Source organism: Artibeus jamaicensis, unplaced genomic scaffold (assembly GCF_021234435.1).
Source record: "Artibeus jamaicensis isolate MK-2021 breed Jamaican fruit bat unplaced genomic scaffold, CSHL_Jam_final contig_1028, whole genome shotgun sequence".
In the NCBI taxonomy this organism is placed as follows: Eukaryota; Metazoa; Chordata; class Mammalia; order Chiroptera; family Phyllostomidae; genus Artibeus; species Artibeus jamaicensis.
This window is the reverse complement of record NW_026521201.1, coordinates 5,506,523-5,526,747: the sequence shown is the minus strand read 5'-3', so window position 1 is coordinate 5,526,747 and position 20,225 is coordinate 5,506,523. Positions and strand designations below refer to the sequence as shown.

Genomic DNA, 20,225 nt, shown 5'->3' with positions numbered 1-20,225 from the left:
CTGTGCTTTCCCTGTGTTGGGGGTGGGGTGTGTGTGTGTGTGTTGGGGGGAAGGTGTCTATCTAATGCCTTGGGCTTTTAAGTGGGAAAGATAATAATAGAAATAGCTAACGTTTTAAAAAAGAACTTTCTAAGTGTCAGGTGCTGAGTTAAGTACTTTATATGCATTTAAAAGATCTAATTCATATTATTCCCACTTGGCAAATGAAAGTAAGGCTGGTTTCTCTTTAAAAAATCAAAATGCCCTTTCCAGGTAAACACTAGTGGACATAATTCTTTGAGCTCAGAATGCCATCTATTATTATTTGAATAAAGCCTGGTTGAACACATTCTTCCTTGGAATGTGTCTTCTATGGAAGTAGGACGCAAAAGGATGGAGAGGTCAGCTTCTATGAGCCCCGAGGGCCTGATTCTGGAGGCAAATGTTACTGCTTCTGTGATGCTCAGACATAGGTCAGAGCTGAGGCAGATGCTGATAGCCCTTTTTCCTGTCCCCACAGGCAAAAGAGTTAGGATGGGTCTCAGGGGTCCCATCCTTTCCCCTTCCAGAGGCTGTCAGCCTCTCCCCTTCTTGTCCAGCTGCTTTCTGGAGAGTGCTGTGGCTTGGGTTCTCTCAGTCTCCAGGGGAATGGGTGATTTATATCCTTTTACTCAGCAAACAGCTTTCTACAGAATTGACGCAACTTGCTGAATGTCACCAGGCAAGGGCACGGGAGCTGTGTAGAATCCCAATGAAGCCTTTCAGGCCTGGGCAAAATGGCACTGGTGACTTTTCTTATTATGTGTTTTCTCTGGTGAGAGTAAGAAATAGGCAGAGGGTCTTGAAAGGTAGCAGGACAGTTGGCTTGAGAAGCAGGGAAATGCCAAACCCCCAGTGCCTGGCTCCCATGCTAGTGCCTGCCTCTTCCTGCTGCTCCACCTTCGCTCTTCTGGCTCTTTACTGGAGACAAACTGGGTGGTCAGCAAACTGTGGACTTGGGGAAGGAGGGCTCCTTTCTTTTTGCAGAGGCCAAACAGGCTGGGACCTCAGAGCCCAGGGCTTGCGTGGCTGCAGGACAAAGTATGAGGGGCCAAGGCATTCACTGGGGTAGAACTAGAGCTCAGCCCTGTCCTGGGCCTTGCTCAAACCCACAGTGTCATCTGGAGCTTGCTGGCTCCCCTGGCTCCCTTTCCAGGCTTCTCCATTCTTCTTTCCAGTTGACACCTGGGTCTATAAGTCTCTTGAGGCCATGAGCCATTCCTATTCCCCCCTCCAAACCTGCCCCTGCCACAGGACCACCAGCTCAGCCCCATTTCCTGTACAAGGTAGGCACTCAGTGTTTACTGAGTGAATGATGAATGGTTGCCCTGCTCTCCCACAAGTTCTGGTGCCCCAGCACTACCCTGGAGCCTGATGGATGCTTCGGCAGGATGACAAATCATAGCCTCCACATTTAGGGTAAGTGATCCTGCACAATGCCAGTGGGCTGCAAATGCAATGAGCAATGGGGAAAATGACAGATTCACAGGGGTTGGAGGGACCTCTGAGATCACACAGCCCAACCCTCTCGCTTTACAGGTAAGAAAACTGAGGCCTAGAGGACAAATGCCTCCATAAGCTACACAGCATGCTAGGAGCAGAGCCAGGTGCAGAGGTGGGCCCTTCCTCTGAGGTCTGGCCATCTCTCTGACTTACCACACTGCCTCCTCATCCCAGGCCTGAGCCTGCCTCAGCTGCCAGACCAGTCCTCAGCCTCCATTCCCTGCCAGCACAGGCTGCATGGTGGGTCTGTCTCCAGCCCACACATCCGGTCTCTCAGGGAAGATGGCAATTAGTTTTCATTGTGCTGGGCTGTGTGACCTGGGCTGGAGAAAAACCATGTGTTCCCAGCATTCTAGGTCAATGTGAGCCTGACAGGTTAAAATTCCAGGGCCAGGTGACGTGGGGACTAGGGAGGCAGAAGAGAATAGAGCAGACAGTCAGGGCCTGCCAGTGAAACAGTCACCTCTGTCCTCAGACCACAGGGACAAAGCAGAGTCACCTGGGGGAATGTGGAGCAGTCTGAAAGAACAGAACCATAGGGCATGACACAGCCACTCACTCTCCTACAGAGTGAAAAAGGGACAAACGCCATTGAAAAAGCCCGGGAGATGAACCAAATGGAAACAAAACAGGGAAAGAAAGGTGCCTGGAAAACTCCATCTTTCTCTTCTTTCTGTCATTTCTCAGGGCACTGTCAGCAGGGCCGGTGGTGAAGGGAAAAATGAGCCAGAGGCAGAGGGAGAAGAAAGGAGGGTGAGAGGGAAATGCCTGCCTTCATCAGCTTCCTTTCCTTTGCGAGGCACTCTGAGCATCTCAGCCATTGGATCTGAGGGGGACAGCAAATTGTCCAAAGCCACCAAGAGTTAGAGGCAAGAGCTGGGTTCTAGGGATTCCACGGTCCCTCAGATGGATCCAAGCCCCCACTCTTCGACTGCACTCAGTCAGTGTGTTTAGGAATGTGACAAGGATTCCAAAGGGCAACTGGTCCACCCCTCATAACCCAGCATCCTCACTCTGCAGGCATGTTAATGCAGGCCCAGAGGGTAGTGACCTGTCAGAAGACACGGCACAAAGACTGCTCCTGAAACTGACCCAGGCCTCTGAGCTTCCACTCCAGGAACATCGATAACCTTGCCAGCTAGGCTGGGTGACTCCCATGCTTCCAAACCCTTGATGGGGAGCCCTCTGCCCCTGTGTAGCAGGCCCTTGCTGCTCCAAGAGCCAGGACAAAAAGGACAGGCTCTCCTAGGACCACAGGGGAAACAGTTCTGCTGACTGTATCCAAGGAGAAAGGAGAGAGGGAAGTGGGGGTGACTCCCTGCGGAATGATGACCTTCAAGAACAACTGAGCTTAGGGATCAAGTGGAAGAGAGAGGGAACGTCTGGGGAGTAGCAGGGGATTGGAGCACACTTCCTGGAGCCTCACCCTCTTTTTGCCAGGGGAGGGGTACTGCAAGGCCCTGCTGCTCAGCCCCAAGTAATGACACCTCTGCCCTGCAGCTCTGGCCTGTTCATACCCACAAAGTGGCACATTAGCCCTTGTACCCCACTCTACCTCCCATCTATTTGACTTTAAAGTAACTTTCTTTGATTGTTGTGATTTGGGTGGTCAGTGTATCATTGTGGTATTTTCCTGTTTTAAACCCTCAGTCTAACCCCTTCATTTTTTGGTCTCATATTTGCCTCCACTGGTATGAAAACGATCCTGGGTGGGGAACAGGCAGATGCCTGTGGGACCCTGAGGACTGGACGGGTGGCAGGGACAGGGTGGACTGAGGAGCCTGTCCCCCAGGTGGAGATGGCCCCGGCACGAACAGTTCTCTTCACTTGCAGGCTCGTTCTCTTGCCCCTGAGAGTGGCCTTTCTGTCTCCTTTGACTATTTCTGTGCTGCTGGCACCGTGCACACATTGTGCTCAATGAAAAACAGACTTTCCAGGGGAAATGGGATGGTCGGAATGCACGGATGGACTAAAGGCCATGGGAGTTGTGGGTCCTGGGACCAAGCAAAGAGTTGTTAGGACCGGAGAGGGGATTTCTGGGAAATGGAGGAAACTGCAGATGCCCCCCTTCTCTTCCTTGAGTCTTTCTGCAGCTGAGGACTTGACTCTCCAGCTATCCTGGGAAGGTGAGGGGGAACGGAGGGAGGGCCGGGAGCTTGGGGCGGGAGAGGAACCGGGAGATCAGTGGGGCACTCACTCCAGCACATCGTGGTTGAACTGCTTCTTGCTGTTGCCCAGGAACTCTCCAATCATTTGCCGGCTGAGGCCTTTACGCTGAAGCAGGAAATGGGCCACTCCGATGGGGGTGTCAGGGATGAAGCCACGAGAGATCAGGAACTGGATGCCTTTGTCGGGGTTTCTGGGGGTGTGGATGGGGGTGGGGAGGAGTAGAGAGTGAGTCAAGGCCATCCATGATTTTTTTTTCCTGTTCTTCCAGCCCACGGAATCCATAAACAGTGCCAGGAGGTCCTTGGAAAGAATTCTCAGGAAATGCCAGAACTCCTCCCATTGCAGAGGGGTTCCTCATTGCAAGCACCTTTCACCAGGGTTGCAGTCTCCTGACCTCCCCACAGAGGAATGAAGACAGTGTGGGGCAGAAAGGGGGAAAAGGAAGGTCTAGCCAAGTACAGTAAATTCCAGAGCAGGTGAAGAGATGTTGTCTCTCTTCTTGTATCACTCCCCCTGGATCTTACCCTGAGGTCCCCAAGGCTTGCCAAGAGGTTCCCAAGGTCTTTTCTATCTGTGTCTTGTTGCCTATAGCCCCCCTGAAATCTGGAGAGGATGAGATTGGGAAGCAGTGGTGAGGTCTCCCCCACAGCCCTTCTTCCCTGTGGATGGTAAAGATACAAGAATCCTGTTCTGCAGCATTTACTTTCCCAGGCCTCAGTCTCTATAGGTGGGTATGGGTGTGGGTGCTGTGTCTTAAGGCAATTGTGCCCATTGTGCGGTCTGCAAATCCATGCTGCTCCCCAAACTGTTTCTTACTGCCCCCGGAGAAGATAAGTGAAAGAACAGAGAATAAGCATTTTGAACCTTTTATAACAGGGGTCCCCATCCCCAGGGCCCCAGGCTGTTAGGAACTGGCTGCAAGTGAAGGTCACCTGAGCTCCGCCCATTCTCTCCCCTTCCGTGCTCCAGAAAACCAGTCCCTGGTGCCGAAAACGTTGGGAACTGCTGTTTTATAGTACTTTGACATTTTCAGGACAACCAAGCATATGATTGTTTTTCTAGCAGTTCATTTTCATTGTATTTTACACAAGTATTGACCCACAATGTATCAGGTACAAACCCAAACTAGTCCTTCACTATAGATAGTGTAAGAGCCACTGTCTTGAGGGATTCAAATAGCTGTGTGCGTGCCCAAGTGATGACGCCATGAATGTGTCAGGTGGGGGCTGTGCTCACCAGAGGGCAGCCTGATGCAAAAGAAAGAGCAATGGATCAGGAGTCAGACAGATCCGGCTCACCTGTCTGCTGCCTATCAGCTAGGGCACAGCTCACCTCCCTAGTGTGAGCCTACTTCCTTCTATAAAATCGGATAACAACACTATCTATAATATTGTTGGAAGAGTACAAATACTATTCTCCCTAAGATATATGCTTCTTGAAACCAGGCTATGTGTCTTACCTTTGTGGCCACAGTGCCCAGCACTCAATAAGCAACGTGTGTGTGGGCAGGAGGAATATTGTGCTTCCTGGTTCAGGGCTATGAGGAGGGTTGTGATACAGGAAGAGAGTGGAGGGTGGAGACCAGAACCTCATATGCTTGCAACTTCCACATGTGAGCCCTCTTCTTGCCACCAGCCGCATGCATTCGGGTAGCAAGGAAAGGTCCAGGTGGGGACTCTGACAGTCATTCATTTCTCTCCTTCCATTCCCTTGTTCTCTTTGTAGTGCACCTCTGCTTGCCTCACACTCTCTTCCTGTCTCTTCCTCCCGCTTTGTCATGCCCATTCTGCTCTCTACCTGCACTCGTTAAAGTGGGCCTCTTCTCTTTCCCCCACCCAGTCCTTCATTCACCTTTCCTCATGTTTTGCTTTGCCCATTGTCTGTTTCTGCTCTTCATCAACCCCACGGGATTGCTGTGTGTCTCTAACTTCATATCCTACCAGAATGATTTCTGCTCAATCCTCATGTTACCTGTGCTATTATTTACCTAATACTGCATGTTCATTTATATTTTCTCACTTTTCTAAACCTAGCTTCACCTGAAGCAGTAATAGTGGTGAAAACAAGGATTTGAAATGTTATTTTGTTCCTATTTTTAAAAAATAAATTAATAACAATTATAACTAAAATCTGTATTTGTAGCCCTAGTCAGGTGGTTCAGTTGGTTGGAGTGTGGTCCCATACCCCAAAAGGTTGCAGGTTTGATCCCAGGTCAGGGCACATACCTAGGTTGCAGATTATATCCCTGGTCTGGGCACTTAGGGGAGGCAACCAATCAATGTTCCTCTCTCACATCTATATTTCTCCCTCTTTCTCCCCATTTCTCTCTTCCCTCCCTCTCTAAGATTAATGAAAACATCCTTGGGTGAGGATTTAGAAAAAAATCTATATTTGTACACAAGTATCTCAAGAAGGCGTGGCTCATACACCACCTGGGAGGGCACTGGGGTGATGGGCTAAATCACTTGGCACCCTGCTAATCTGTCAGTGCATGTCCTGCCCCTTGTTTCCTATGTCCAGGACCGTCCCAGGATGCATTGTCGCTCTGGAGCCAGAGCTCACTTACATGTTGAAGAGGTTGAGGCCAATGCGGTAGAGGCGTTTGCGCAGGGTGTCTGTGGAGAGTGTGGGCGACTTGCAGCTGGCGGGGTTCTCGCAGTGGTAGCGCGGCAGGCTCAGGATCATGGCCTGCAGGGCCTCCTTGGAGGCCAAGGCCGAGACTTCTGAGCCCGACTTGGCGGACTTGGTGGATGTGCTGCTGCTGCTCAGCTTCTCCAAGTTGTCTCTGGCCTCAGTCTCAGCCTCAGCCCCTTTTCCCTCCTTTCCTGTCTCCTCCTCCTTTTCTTCCTTCTCTGCCTGCACTGCCCCGGTCTCCCCCAACACCACATCCTTGGCCCCAGGTGAGATGGTGCGCAGGGCCTCATCGGCTCCCTCCCCTGTGCACATGATCTCAGCTGGTGCATCTTCCTGGCCTGCAGCTGGGGCCACTGAAGTCTCCTGCCCACCAGCCTGGTCCAGCTCAGCTTGGCTGGCTACGGACTCTATTGGGGCCTGCGAAGTCTGGGCGCCCAGACAGTTGGCCACTGACAGAGCAGTAGAGGAGGAGACAGAGATATTCTGGTTGGCGATCTGCACGGTGACATCCCGGAAAGCCATCATCAGGGTGCTGCTGTGGCCCTGGGACAGGCCAGCTGCCTCTTCCCTGAGACCTGGGCCAGCACTGTCCGGCTCCTGCACTTCCGCCTCCAGGCCAGGTGGCCCAGTGCTTGCGTGCAAGGCCTGGTGTATCTGGTAAGAGCCACTCTCCTGCAGGGAACACATGGTTTTGAGGCTCCAGGTGCTGAGGGCATCATCGATGGACTTGGCCAGGGACTGCACCTGCTCGGTGAAGGAGTCCTCCAGCTCAGTGAGCGTGCCCACGAAGGTGGGCGGCAGGGAGGGCGAGCGCACCAGCGGCAGCCCCAGGAGACTGTAGCCCTCCATGAGTGACTTCTCGGCTGCCAGGCTCTCCGCGGTAGGCGCTCGAACCTTGCGCAGGGAGATACGACGTGGCAGGCGGCTCTCCAGGAGCGAGTTGCGGATCTTCTCGAAGTTCTTGCTGAGCTGGTATTGGCGGAAGGCGGTTTGGATGGTGCAAGCAGCGCGCCGGGATACCAGGTGGCCCCCGTACTTGTGTTCTAGCATTTCAATCTGCAACAAGGACAGAGAGGAGAAAGAGCGCAGGTAAGGAAGGGGCATTACAGCCCTTCCAAAAGATGGTGCTGCTGACTGTACCTCAAGGCAGGGTGTAACTGGTTCAACTTTGCAGGGATCCAAGAATGCACAATTGGGGGGCACGGAGGGGCTCAGATCTGAAAACTAGCATGTCATGGCAGGAAATACCAGGTCTTTGTCAAGACCCCTAGAAGTGTAGGTTGTAGGAATGGATTGCAGGGCTTTTTGAGGCTGCAGGGTGGGGGAGAGAGGGGTTGCAGATTGCAGTAAGATGTTGCTGGTTTCGTGGTGATTTTAAATATTCCTATCAGAGATGCTTATGGAGGTATGTATGGGTGAAATGCGTAATATTTTGAGTTTGTATTAAAATGCTCCATTAAAAAAGTCGAAGTGTTAGATGAAACAATATTAATAAGAATTGTTGGAGCTGGGTGATGGTTGTAAGGCAGTTTATTACACTATTCTTTCTACTATTGTGCACATTCAAAAATAATTTAAAAATTAAACGGAAATGCTAAAAATTACAAGCTAGTCCTGGTCACCTGCATTCCCTCTCAGCATTCATGTCACTGCATTGGGCCATTCCCTGGGGCTTCATATGGGTTGGGACTTGGGTCTGATCATCTCTGTGTTCCCAGTGCCCCACCAAGGGCTGGCACGTCGTAGGTGCTCAATAAATGTGAATTTAACAAAAAGGTTGATGGATGGCTGTTTCAAGAGTGGAAGTCCCCCCAGGCTATCATGGTTTACAATTTGAGTCGCCCCTGTACTAAAAAACGCTAGCTGCGCAACCAGCACCGGACTTGGTGGGGCTGGCTGGTGGGGGCATGCCGCATCCTCCAGGTAGATCTGAACGCAGGAAAATATCTGACAAGGGGCCCATTTGTCTTCAAGGCCTTTCTTTACTTACCTCTTCTCAGCTCTGTCCCCTGTCTATGGTCTTTTCTACCCTTTAGGTTATGCTCTTACTTCTCTCTTATCAGAATCTCTCAGGACAGGACTAGAAAGATGTTCCTCCTGAGATGTCAATGATCAATAACATTCAACCATGCCTCTTCCCTGAAATTTTCGACTTTAAATAAGGACAAGGACTATGTTTAGAGGGTAGACAAATGGTAGCCTTGTGGGCTCCAATCAGTCCTTAGGGAAGTTTGGAAAGTGAGACAGTGTTCCTGGGCCCTGAATTATGTACTATTCACACCCATATGCCCACTTCCACAGTTCATTCCTGAATGAAATATCAGGGTAGGTGGGCTGAGATACACAACCCAAGGCAAGAGCAGCAGCACCCCCCCTGTGTTCCCCCAGGGCTGCGGGTGGGGAGGGGTATAGATATAAAGGCAGTATTTCATTCCTCAATAGAAAGAGGAATTCTACCCACTTTCTACTTGATTCAACACAGCAGAGACTACAGCTGGAGTGACTGCCTCCTCACACCCCCAGCAATCCCCTCCCTGTGGGGACCAGCAGAAGTACCCTCCTACCCCAGGAGATATCACAGATACAACCCCAATCCTCATGGACAATCCCAGGCAAAACAAATGCCCTCAATTCTGTCTTCAGGATTCTCTCCTAGTCTAACCATTCAGTGACTTTACTCATCCTCAATTCTAGCGGCATTGCGCTAGCTCTCCCCCCACTCCCAACCTCCTCTCTGAAGATACTTCAAAAACATCATATTAAGGTTTGGATGGCCCAACAGGCTTCCTATATGACTCCTCCCAGAAAGAAGTATTTGCATTTAACAAGGTAAAAGGCCGTAAGCAGAAGGCAGGAAGTGCTCCCTGTCCTTATGATGTTCATATTGTCGGGACATTCAAGGTGCTCTTAAAAAAAGTCATATAAGTGTATGTTATCTATTGCTACATAGCAAGTTACCACAAACTTAGCAGCTTACAACAACACCCATTTTTCTTCTCACAGTTCTGTATGTCATTAGTCTTGGCAGAGTCCAGTAGGCTTCTCTCCTTGGGATCTCACCAGGCTGCAACCCAGCTGTCAGTCTCACATAAAGCTCAGAGTCCTCTTCCAAGCTCACTGTTGTTGGCAGTTCCTCGAGATCATAAGACTGAGGCCTCAGTTACTAGAGGCTGCCTGCTGTTCACAGCCACATGGCCCTCTTCACAACAGGGTGGTCTGCTTCTCCAAAGCCAACACAAGAGAGTCTCTCTGATGCTTCCTTGTTTTAAGGGATTCACCTGATTAGGTGAAGTCGACATCAATGGATTGGTAACCTAATCATGGCAGTGATCTCTCCCCCTATTCTCTAGTTCTGCCCACACTTGAGAGGGCTGTTATGCATGATATGTACACTAGGGGGCAGGATTCTCAGGAGCCCTGTCAGAATTCTGCCACCATAGCAATTGGACAGTTGCCTACTGGCAACTGAGTTATCTAAGTATGACCTCATGTACTCAGGATCTCCAGAGACACACCCGCTTTCCGAGCATTTTGTTCCTGCTTTTGCAGAAATCATGCCAGAAGGGAGAGAGCACTGTAGCTCAGCTGTTCTCCCTGGAAAACTCTGGCAGGTTTCCTGAGGCCTAGAATGCAGATTGGCCTTGGCTTGGCCTTGGAGGAAAGTCCTCCAAGGGGAAGTATAGAGTGAGGGGGACTGACCACTTACTTGGCCCCCTTCTCCTCAATTTCTGTCTCCCTCCTACCCTTCCCCAAGCACCAAGAGAAACTGACACCGGACAGGAATTCACACCACTTTCCTACCTGGTCTATTCATACTTTTAGGGAAACCCTATACCTTAGAGCATTCTTTTTAGGTAATGAGGGTCTATTGGAAAAGGGAAAGTGTGAAATCCCATTGCCTGACATGTTTCCAGACCAGTGAAGAGGTCAATCCCCCTTTCATAGTCCATCATCCTGCTTGGAGTCAGAGGCTGGCTGAGATAACCCTAGGAAACTTCTACCAGCCACTGTCCATGCTTCATCCACCCAGAGAAGAAAAGCTGATTTTAAGTTCTTAAATCTGTTCCATCAAGTCCTCCACTAGACTATAAGCCCCATGAAGGCAGAGACTTTGCCTGCCATGTTCACTGCTTTATCCTCAGTACTTGGAGAGTGCCCGGGCAGGACATAGTAGACCTTTAATAAATATTTACTGGATAAATTAAAGAATTAATTCCAAAGTTACCTTTGTGACCCAAAAAACCTTCCCAGTCTGACATGTAACTTTCCTTTCCCAGAGCTGATTATCTTACTCTCTTGACTCCTTTATAAATTCACTTCATCCTCTACTTTCTCTTTTACTTGTGTTTTCAATCCCCACCCTTCCATTGATCCCTTTCCATCTGCCTACAGACTCTCCCGGATCTCCCAGGCTAAATAAAACACAGCTCCACTTGGCTCCCCTGCTCTGGGGCATTAGTCCAATCACTTTCTACCTCCACTGAACCTCTTGGAGGACCAGTCTGCACCCTCTGCCTCACTCCATGAGCAGATGCCAAACTGCCAATCCACCCTGTACGCCCACCTCCTTGCAGTCTGCCTCCTGCCCCCATCGGTCTTCTAAAATGACTCTCAGGAAGGTCACTTATAATCTTTAATCACTACATTTGATGGCCCATCTTCAACCTTTCTCCTCTCTCTCTTTTGCAATTCTTCATATTTTTATCAACCTGAAGCTCTGTCCTCAGCACTTCTGTCTCCCTAACAGAGCTCCTTAATTCTACATTTTGACCACCAAATCCCTAAGCATGCTAGTTACAAATCATATATGTGCTATCTTCTGTTCTCCAGACATATTTTAATTATTTTTCTGGACTTCTGGACTTTCTGGAATTATTTTTCTATGTACTTCTGGACATTTTCTGTGATTTATGTGTTAGAAGTCATTAGAGCAGCCCCTGGTAGTTAATAAACAAGTAATTAAGAGGAAAACTATCCCTGGCAGAGCCTTTGGGGCAACTCTAAAGATGTTCTGCAGGCTGATTTCTCCACCTCTTGTCTGAGGACCTCCTCCACACTGTCATAACTTCACTTTACTTTAATGGGTTGAAGAACAAGCCACAGGGAATACACCCAGTCCCAGATCTGTGTCTTCCCTGCTGGTTGACTTTGGACACGTTTCTTAACTTCTCTGTCTCTCAGTTTTCTTATCTGTTAAATAAGGCTAATAATCATGTTGACTCTGTTGCTTGTTGTGAGGCTTAAGTTATTTCACATAGCATGTGGTACATAGTAGGTGATCAATAAATGGTAGCTGTTTGATGACAATGATGATTATAAATGACTCCCAAATCTCCATTCTTAGCCTTGACCCTGCATTTCCAACAGCCCATGGATCCCCCAATCCACCTATGAAAAGCCATCATCTTTCCCTGCCTCATCCAAACCACCTTTCAATGATTTCCTTATTTGCCTAAAAACACTGTGGCTGTATTGCTGTCGGGTCTGGAAACTTTTCATTATCCTTGGTCCTCCTTTGCCCCATCCCCCACATATGTCAGTCTCTAAGTCCTATATAGCCACGCCCCCTTCAATATCTTTTGCAGTCATCCTGACCTTTCCACCACACTTGCCACAGGTGAAGGACCCTCTTTGACTCCCCACCTGGACCATACTGGCAACCTCCTTATTGCTTCCCTGCCTCCCTCTACCTTACGCACTATTACCCTGACCAATGCTCTCAAAACACAGCTGTAAACACATGCTTTCCATTGGTTGAGACCAGGGCCCAAAAGAAGTTTATGTCCTTCCTCCTGACATTTTGAAGCTGAGCAGCCTGATCTGGCCTGCTTTCCAGCCCCTACTATACAAAGTCCATGAACACAGCAGTTCAGCTCTGCTGGGCTCTCTTGCTCTGAGCATTTGCTCAGCCTGCAATGTTCTCACTACCCTCAAATCCCACTCCAGTCCCCTTCCCTCCAGATAAAACTTGCCTCCTTCCTCCAAGACCTGTCTGAAATGTGCCTCATCTATGAAGCCTTCTCAGAGAGAAGGCTTCTTCCCCCAAGAGATAGGGTCTCCTGCCTTAGGCCCCCGTGGAGAATATTGTTTCCCCCACTAATCTCTGATATTTATCTAATCCCTTATCTCCCCCAGACTTCAACAGAGCATACATTATTCAAGGCCTCTGTCATCCTCTGGATATGCCTTAGTCATACTCTGATCCATGTATAGCACCATGGTAGAACCTGGCATGCAACAACTGCTCACTGTGGTATTTGAATTCAGTTGTTGGATATTCTCCATTTGCTCCAGTGCATTCAATGCAACCATCTCTCATTTATTCCAGCCTTGTGCCTGCTGCATCCCCAGCCTGCAGTGGCCCCCACTGCTTCCTTCCTGCCCTCAGTGCTCTCTCTCTGCACCTACAGACTGTACCTACAAGCAGGACAGTATTATTTGCCTCTGCATCTCTGGTGCCCAGAGCTGAACCAGAACCATGGTGGGGGCTTAATAAATATTTGCAGATATGAACTAAACTGAATTCTCACCTATGTCTCAGGGGAAAGAAAAATCCAAGCTCTCTTCCGGATCTGGGCTTGGTGTCAAATGCTGCACTCCATCCCTACCCCTCCCCGTTCCCCCCTCCCCATCCTCTCTGCCCCACTTCACATAGTGCTTGGGGACTTGACAGTGCTCCAGGTCAACTCCATCTACCCTAACCCTGTTCTTAACCAGGGCCAGGACAGAGAGTAATAGATGTGGGAGGGGAGGACAGTCCCAGGGAGCAAGAGGCCTCTGGCCCCACTGGCCAAGGAGCGGCTCTGCTCTCTTCTCTCTAAACTCCATGAATCATGGGTAATTTTGACCTCCTGTCCTCCCAGGAGAGCAATATCTTAGCTTCTGTCAGAAGAAGCAGTAGAGGGGAGCTCAAGGGCTCTGTCTCTCTAATGAGCCTCTAAGTGTTAATTAGACCATGCTCCCTCTTTTTCATGTTGCTACCAAGAGATGGCCGCCAAGTCAGGGTAGGGAAGGAGGAGCCGCTAGCTGGGCAGCCACAGTGCTGAGGAACATTGGGAAGCCAGGTTGGCGGGGGGTGTGCTATACCTCAGCTACTCCCAGGTCACAGAGACTTCCTGCAAGTGAGCTGCACTGGAAAGCCTGCTTTGAACCCCAGGTTGGGCTGTTGTCCTCTTCGGTGCTCCTCTAGTGCCCTGGGTGCCACTTACATGGAACTACCCTCCACTGTAACAAAGAAGATAGTGGCAGGTGCTCTGTTAAAATGCTAGACTCTCCGAGCCTCGGCTGCATGGGGCTCAGGTGCCCCATACCTGGGATGTATCCTCTGATAAGTTACTTTATATCACTAAGCCGTAGTCTTCTCATTCTTAAGTGGGGAGAGTAATAGTACCTAGCTCACTGGGAAATGGTACAGACCTGAGGAAATAATGTGTGGAAAACACGCAGTACTGTGCCCAACACATAATTCCCTTCATGCCAGTTATTACTGGTTACATGTCAGTACCCATGGTGGGAATGTGGGATCCCTGAGCACTGGGATTGTGTCTTTTGCACTATTGTGTCCCCAGATCTCTCACAGGCCCCAGACAGAGCAGCTGTGCAAAACCGTTCCACTGAGCAGAGGGGATCCCTGGGTCCCCAGGCCCACAGGAGAGCTCTCAGCTTCAGAGCGAGAAGGTCCTTAGACATGTCCTTAGACATCCAATACAATCCCTTGTTTTACAAATATGGAAACTGAGGCCCAGAGAATTGGAAATATAGCTACCACTTCTGCTCTTGAGAGGTGCCCCATGGTGAGGCTATCCCTTGAGGTTTGGGTATGGGGGATCTACTAGAGAAGGGGCTGCTGTCCAGGAGAACATGGCTTCTGCCCAGGACCCTAACTTGGGGAGCAGACCTGGACACTACTGACAATGGCTCCATGGCCCCCTGTTGGATGGCACAGAGAGCTGTGGATATAATAAGGGCATCTGAGATGGGCTCCAGTGGGCTGTTCCTCCACACTGGCAGGGGTCAGGATGCATCTTTCCAGAGAGCCTGAATGCATTTGGAGGTCACTTCTATGCCCTCCATATCCTTGTCACAGCCACTTTCCTAAAGGGCCCCCCAGATGGATCTGCATATCCCCCAAGGTTGCAGCCCTAAGGATTACAGTGAGGCGAAGTGAGCGAGGGAGCAGAGGACGAGAGAAGCTGTGCAGTAGGACCTGCTTGCTCTTCAGCTATGGGGGAGGAGACCTGGGGCAGGGGAAGTGGGGAATCCTGGGGTGGGCTTCATTCATTCATTCATTCATTCATGCATTCATTCATTCATGTATTCCTCCAGTCATGAGCATTTCCTAGGTACCAGGGACTGTGCTGGGTACAGTAAAACAATGGTTGACAAGGGCAGGGCAGCACCTAGTGCCCAGAGTGTTGGCCCCTCACACAGACTATGAAGCAAGTAGCACCCCTGGAGGTGTTCCATGTACAATCTGCTCAACTTTGTGACAGCCCTGAGTCCTTGCCCCCAGAGTGGGACAGCAACTGGATAGCACAGAGCCAGCAGTAGGCACTCAGTCAAAGCACACAGCCAGACTCAAGGACAGCTGGGCTGACGCCTGAAGTATGAGGAGAGATCACTCACGCAAAGGTGACTGGGGGACAGGTGGGGAGTATTCCCAGTAAAGAAAATAAAATATGCGAAGGCCCAGAGGCAAAGGATGGCATGGAGATTTGGGGAAAGGTAAATAGGAAAGGCAGGAACCCCAAGTGGGCCAGGACATGAGCGATAGAAGAGCCCGGAGAAGTGTTTGTCATACACATCTGAGGAGTCATGGAAGGCTTTCATGGCAGAGGAGTGTTTTAATCAGATGTGCTCTTTACAAGGGAGACCCAGCTGCTGTGTGGAGATTAGGTTGGAAGAGGCACAGCCTGAAGCAGGGAGATCTGTGAGGATTTTCCCAGGGGTATAGGCCAGAGATGATGGTGGGCTGGCCTAGAGTGGGGGTAGGGGGCAGGAGAGAGCAGGATTTGGAAATAGTTAAGAGGTAGCATCAGTGGGGTACGGGGATGGAGCAGATGTAGGAGAGAGAGAGGAACTGCAGAGAATGACTGGCTGATGGAGAGGACTGGCAGGTTGGTGGACTGGGGAAATGATGATGGTCCAAGATTCCCTCCAGCCCAAGGGGCTACAGGATTTGTGTGACTGGAAGAGATTGCAGGATCAGAATACTAAATCCTACATCTCAAAGAAAACTAGAGTAGAGTCAAGTCCTAGTTGAAAGCTTCATGCTCATCCCTATCCTTCTTCAGATCACTGAGTTATTATTTTTTCCTTTTCCTCTTTCCAGCATCTTCTTCATGCCAGGCACTGTATCCAGCACTGGGAATATAAGTCATGGGCCCTGCCTCCAAGAGGGAGTCAAGTAAACAGGAAATAATGATATAGAGCTAAACAGCTATGACAGGGAAGATCTGGACAAATGAATCATTGAGAAGGGACATCCAGAGCAGTGTTGGGAGGTCAGGAAAGGCTGCCTGGGGGAGGAAGGAGTGCTGAAAGTGAGTCCCAAAGCAAGAGAAAGAGTGATGGAGGCCAAGTGCAGGAGTGTGGAGGGAGTAGGAATATCAGCAGTGGAGTCAATGGTAATGGCAGGTACAAAACCTCAAAGAAGTATGAGGCAATGAGGCCCAGAGAAGTTAAGCAACTTGCCCAATGTCACACAGTCCATTTGCAGAAGAGAGAAGAACAGAGCTCAGTCTCTAGTAAATGTGTGTCATGTTTTCAATCACTGTGTTCTATCCAGCCCCTCAATCCCATTTGCCCCTTCCCCTACCCCCAGTGTAGGCTTGGCCCAGAGAAGTACTTGAGCCAGGAAGTGAGCTCCTTTCCAGGATTAGGTCCACCTAGTGTGAGGACCCCATCACCTCTACTAACTCTCATTTCTCCTGTCCCACTCCTCCTGGCCTTACATGCAAACCCATCTATTAGAAACATATCCACTATATAAAAGGTCCATGGTACTAATTGGCAGCCGGACAGCTCTCCATATCCCACCTAGTCATCAGAACTAAAGTCGTTCTCCTGCCCAAGCCAAAGTCTGTGTCATCTTGGCTGTTACTAACTAGATAGTCCTTAAATTGAACTGTAATCTCTTTGAGATGCAGGTAAGGACCATGCTTCTTTTCTTTTCATACTCTACTCCCCTGTGACTTTGCATATTACAGTTATTCAAAAATACTCAGTGAGCTCTTACTATGTCCAAGACACTCTGCTAGATGCTGGGGGGAGGTGAACAAAAGATAAATAAGAGGTACTCTCTGTCCCCAAGGAGCAAAGTCATGGGGAATTGAGAGGACTCTCTCTTCCTGGCCAACTGTCCTTGCATGAGCATTTCCAGGAGCACAGAACTTACTACCTCCCAAGTTAGACATGCTTTATGTGTAACAGCTCTAACTGTTAATAAACTAAAAGCTTCCTTTCCTATAGCTTCTATACAGTAGTAGCACTATTTTGCCTGGAATGATAGAAAATACACCTAATGCCTTTATCACATGCCAGCACTTCCATATTTAAAGCTAGTTTTCATGTCTACAGTTTCTCCATATGACCCCATCCAATCCTATTCTCCTTCTTATGAGAACCTCAGGATTCTCATATTCCCCCTTAAGTGAAGTCCCCAGAACCAAATACAGACTCCAGACAGGCCCTGACCAGTGTGGAGCTCTGGCTGGCTGCTCCTTTTTCTGGGGCCTTGCCCACCCCTCTGTGATAGCTGCCGTGCTCCTGCTTCCCCAGCTGTTGATTCACCTTAAGCTTACAGTGAACGGACAGGTCCTAAGGCCCTTCTCTCAGGACTGAGCCTGCTCATCCTATACTAGTGCCATGGGCTTTTCAAAGCAAGGAGCAGAACTTTAGCTTTTTCCCTATTTCATCTGGTTTATTTCATTTAAACCATTTTTCTATCCTGATGAGATATTTTTAAAATCTTGGATTCTACCATCAAGGTATTAGCTGTCCCCTATTAGCAGTGTCATTGGAAAGCGGTACCTTGTTACAAATGATTGAACTGTGCAAGACCAAGTATAGCGCCCCACTCACACGGGAATTGGCACTGCTGGAAAAATAAATGTTTTTGAGAATTCTGTTTGAGAACAATCCACCTGACTATACTATGATCTAATCTACTTTCTATCATGCCTACATAGATATCATAAGAGATTTTGTCAACTTCTTTATACCCCGAACTACAGCTGGCCCCTGACCTAGGATAATAGCTTGGCGTAGATGCCTAAAGAAAGAAATTAAGTTGGTTTGGCTTGACTCAGTCTTAGTGACCTTTCTACTGGCTTCCACTCCAAAGACTCACCTTGTGACTGGGCTAAAGATTGGTTCTTCAGAATCTACCCATTTCAGAGCAAAAAGGACTTCGGAGATGATTCAAGGTCAGATTCCCAGTTTTGCTGACCAGAAACTGATGCCCAGAGTGCTTAACTGGCATTCCTGAAGTCTAGTTAATTCTAGAATTAACTAGAACAAGAACAAGAATTGGATGGCCTAGCTATGACTCCAAGTTCAATGCTCTTTCTTAACAACACGAAGTCATGATAACTTTCTCTAAGCATGCGCATACACACACACTTACAGATCTTCCTTCAGGTATCTTCATTGTCCAACAAGAAAAACTGTGGCATTATCATTGGGAGGAGTTGGGTGGGGACCCCCATGACTGATCATTTTCTTCTCCTGCTTCACAGATTAGAAGATGAGGCCTAAAGCCCCTCAATAGGACTTGTTCTCCAAAAGGGGAGCTTTGGAATTCCTCCAATCTGGCTTAATCTTGGGAATCCTCAGTCTCTCAGGAGACCATGCTCTTTGAACCTCATTTGAGCCTGTGTGTGCCCATATATGGAACTTGCCCCTTGAGTGAGCATGTAAGCTGGGCTACCTCATCTAAATAGCAAGTGTGGGTGGGACTTCCCCAGAGAACAATGGGTCATTTGCCTAATGCTTTTAGGCTTCCTGCACTTGGAGAGACTAACACAGCCCTGGGCGAAGTGCCAAAGGGCCTGACTTGCAAGGGTGTGACCCTTCCGTGAGAGACTGGTTGCATTGGGTCCTGGGCTGTGGGAAAGGGCATATTACTTAGCTCAGTTTGAAAGGACTGATGGCAAAGGAGCTGTGGCTACAGCAGAGGTGGGCCCAGTGGCTTCACCTCACCAGTGTGGAAGATCTGTGGTACCCTAGACAGTTCCCAAAGGTATGGCCCCTTCACCACCCTTCCCACCCCCCTTGGAGGCCCTGTGTACCTGTTTATTCTTTAGGTCAAGGGAGAGTTCGTAATCAGAGGCAGCAGGGGCGTGGGAGCACAGCGCTGTCACCAGGGCAGGCTGCTGCTGGCCAGGTGAGGCCTCGAGGTGGGGGCCAGCGCTGGGGGAGGCACCCCCTGTCCCTGGCCGCTCCTCCTCCTCCTGCAGCTCCCGGGCTTGAGCCTTCAGGGCATGGGCACTGGGTCTGCTGGCTGCCACCGCTGCCGCTGCCACCACGGAGTCCTCCATGCCCCCACTGGCCTGGGCGCAGGAGCCGTCACTGTGAACAAAAGGCAACGGTGCTCGGTTGGGGGACAGGGGGACAGGGTGCGTGTGGGTGTGGGGGTGGGGGAGAAACTGGGCACCCTGGCAGCCATGGGTCTTCCTACTGGTGGGGGCTGGTAGAGGTGTCTCCTGCAGCCCCCTCTAAGGAGGAGCTATCTTGGTAGGGAATAGCCCCAGTCAAGGAGGAGGATCTAAACTTAAGGAGGGTAACCATGCAGACAGAAGAAGGAGCTACAACCAGAGGTCATTGACCCCTGCTTAGAAGCAGTAGAGCCGAGTGGAGTGGTTAAGAGTACATTGCCTAGGTTAGATAAAATGTGAGCTCTGCCTATTAGCTGTGGGACTCTGAGCAGAGTCCCTACTGCACCAGCTACAGTAAGTAAATTATCCTTACTGTACCAGCTTCCCCCATCTGTAAAATGGACATAATAGTAGTATCTACCTCATAGGGTGAAAGACTTAGTTAAAATTCTTAAAACAGTGCCTAGTTCATGGTAATTGCTGCATGTAAGTGTTAACTATCATAATTATCAGTGGGCTAGCTCTCTGGCCATTGGCTTAGGTAGCCTGAGGGAAGTAACCCACACTGAACGAGCTCTATTTTTGCCCAGACAAGTCTGGGGAATGGTGTGATGCTTATAGGCCTGGCTCAGGCATAAAGCTCCCCTGGGGCTGGTGGACACCAGCTCTTTTAGGCTGTGTCTGTGAAGAAGAGGGTTCTCACCTTGCTGGTATGGGGAATGTCTGTTCCTCCCTGGCCCCTCCTTTTCTCCTGTGAAGCCACCAGCAGGCTCAGCTGTAGCTGCTGCCTACCTGACCACCATAAGAAGACACCTGCTTCCATGGCTGGTGCTGCTCAGTGAACTGAGCACTGGCCTGCAAACCAAGGGGTCACTGGTTTGACTCCCGGTCAGGGCACATGCCTGGGTCATAGGCCAGATCCCTAGTTGGGGATACATGAGAAGCAACCACACACTGATGTTTCTCTCCCTATCTTTCTCCTTCCCTTTCCCTCTCGCTAAAAATAAAACAAATAAAATCTTTTTTTTTTTTAAAGAAGTTACCTGCTGCAGTCACACCATACCCCAGCATGCCCTGGGACATTAGTTCACTTGCCCAGTCAGCTTCCAAGTTCTGCCCTTCCCTCAAGGCTCAGTGCTATCCCACCTCCTCCAGGAAGCCTTCCTAGGTGATGCCAGCTTTCCCTGCTCTATCTGCTGGAGTACTAGGAGCTGCACTAAGAGAGTGACTGTTTATTTCACAGAGGAGGAGAAACATCATTGCTCACGATGTGGGTTCCAACCCAAGCTTTGCCACAGTGTGGCT

At 49.7% G+C, this 20,225-nt stretch overlaps 1 protein-coding gene across 6 annotated transcripts in view; it reads right to left on the bottom strand.

The window, feature by feature from the left end:
• The window catches only part of IQSEC3 (IQ motif and Sec7 domain ArfGEF 3), a 105,989-nt gene that overhangs the window by 30,714 nt on the left and 55,050 nt on the right, over window positions 1–20,225 (bottom strand). For all 6 annotated transcript variants that reach the window (XR_008390970.1, XM_037133949.2, XM_053661970.1 and 3 more), the window contains exons 3-5: window positions 18,615–18,894; window positions 6,257–7,380; window positions 3,719–3,880 (exon numbers count right to left, since the gene is read on the bottom strand). Coding sequence is in view for 5 of the 6 variants with exons in the window: in XM_037133949.2 (XP_036989844.2) it covers window positions 3,719–3,880; window positions 6,257–7,380; window positions 18,615–18,894 (1,566 nt within the window). In the remaining variant the exon portion in view is untranslated. The remainder of the gene's footprint in view (window positions 1–3,718; window positions 3,881–6,256; window positions 7,381–18,614; window positions 18,895–20,225) is intronic.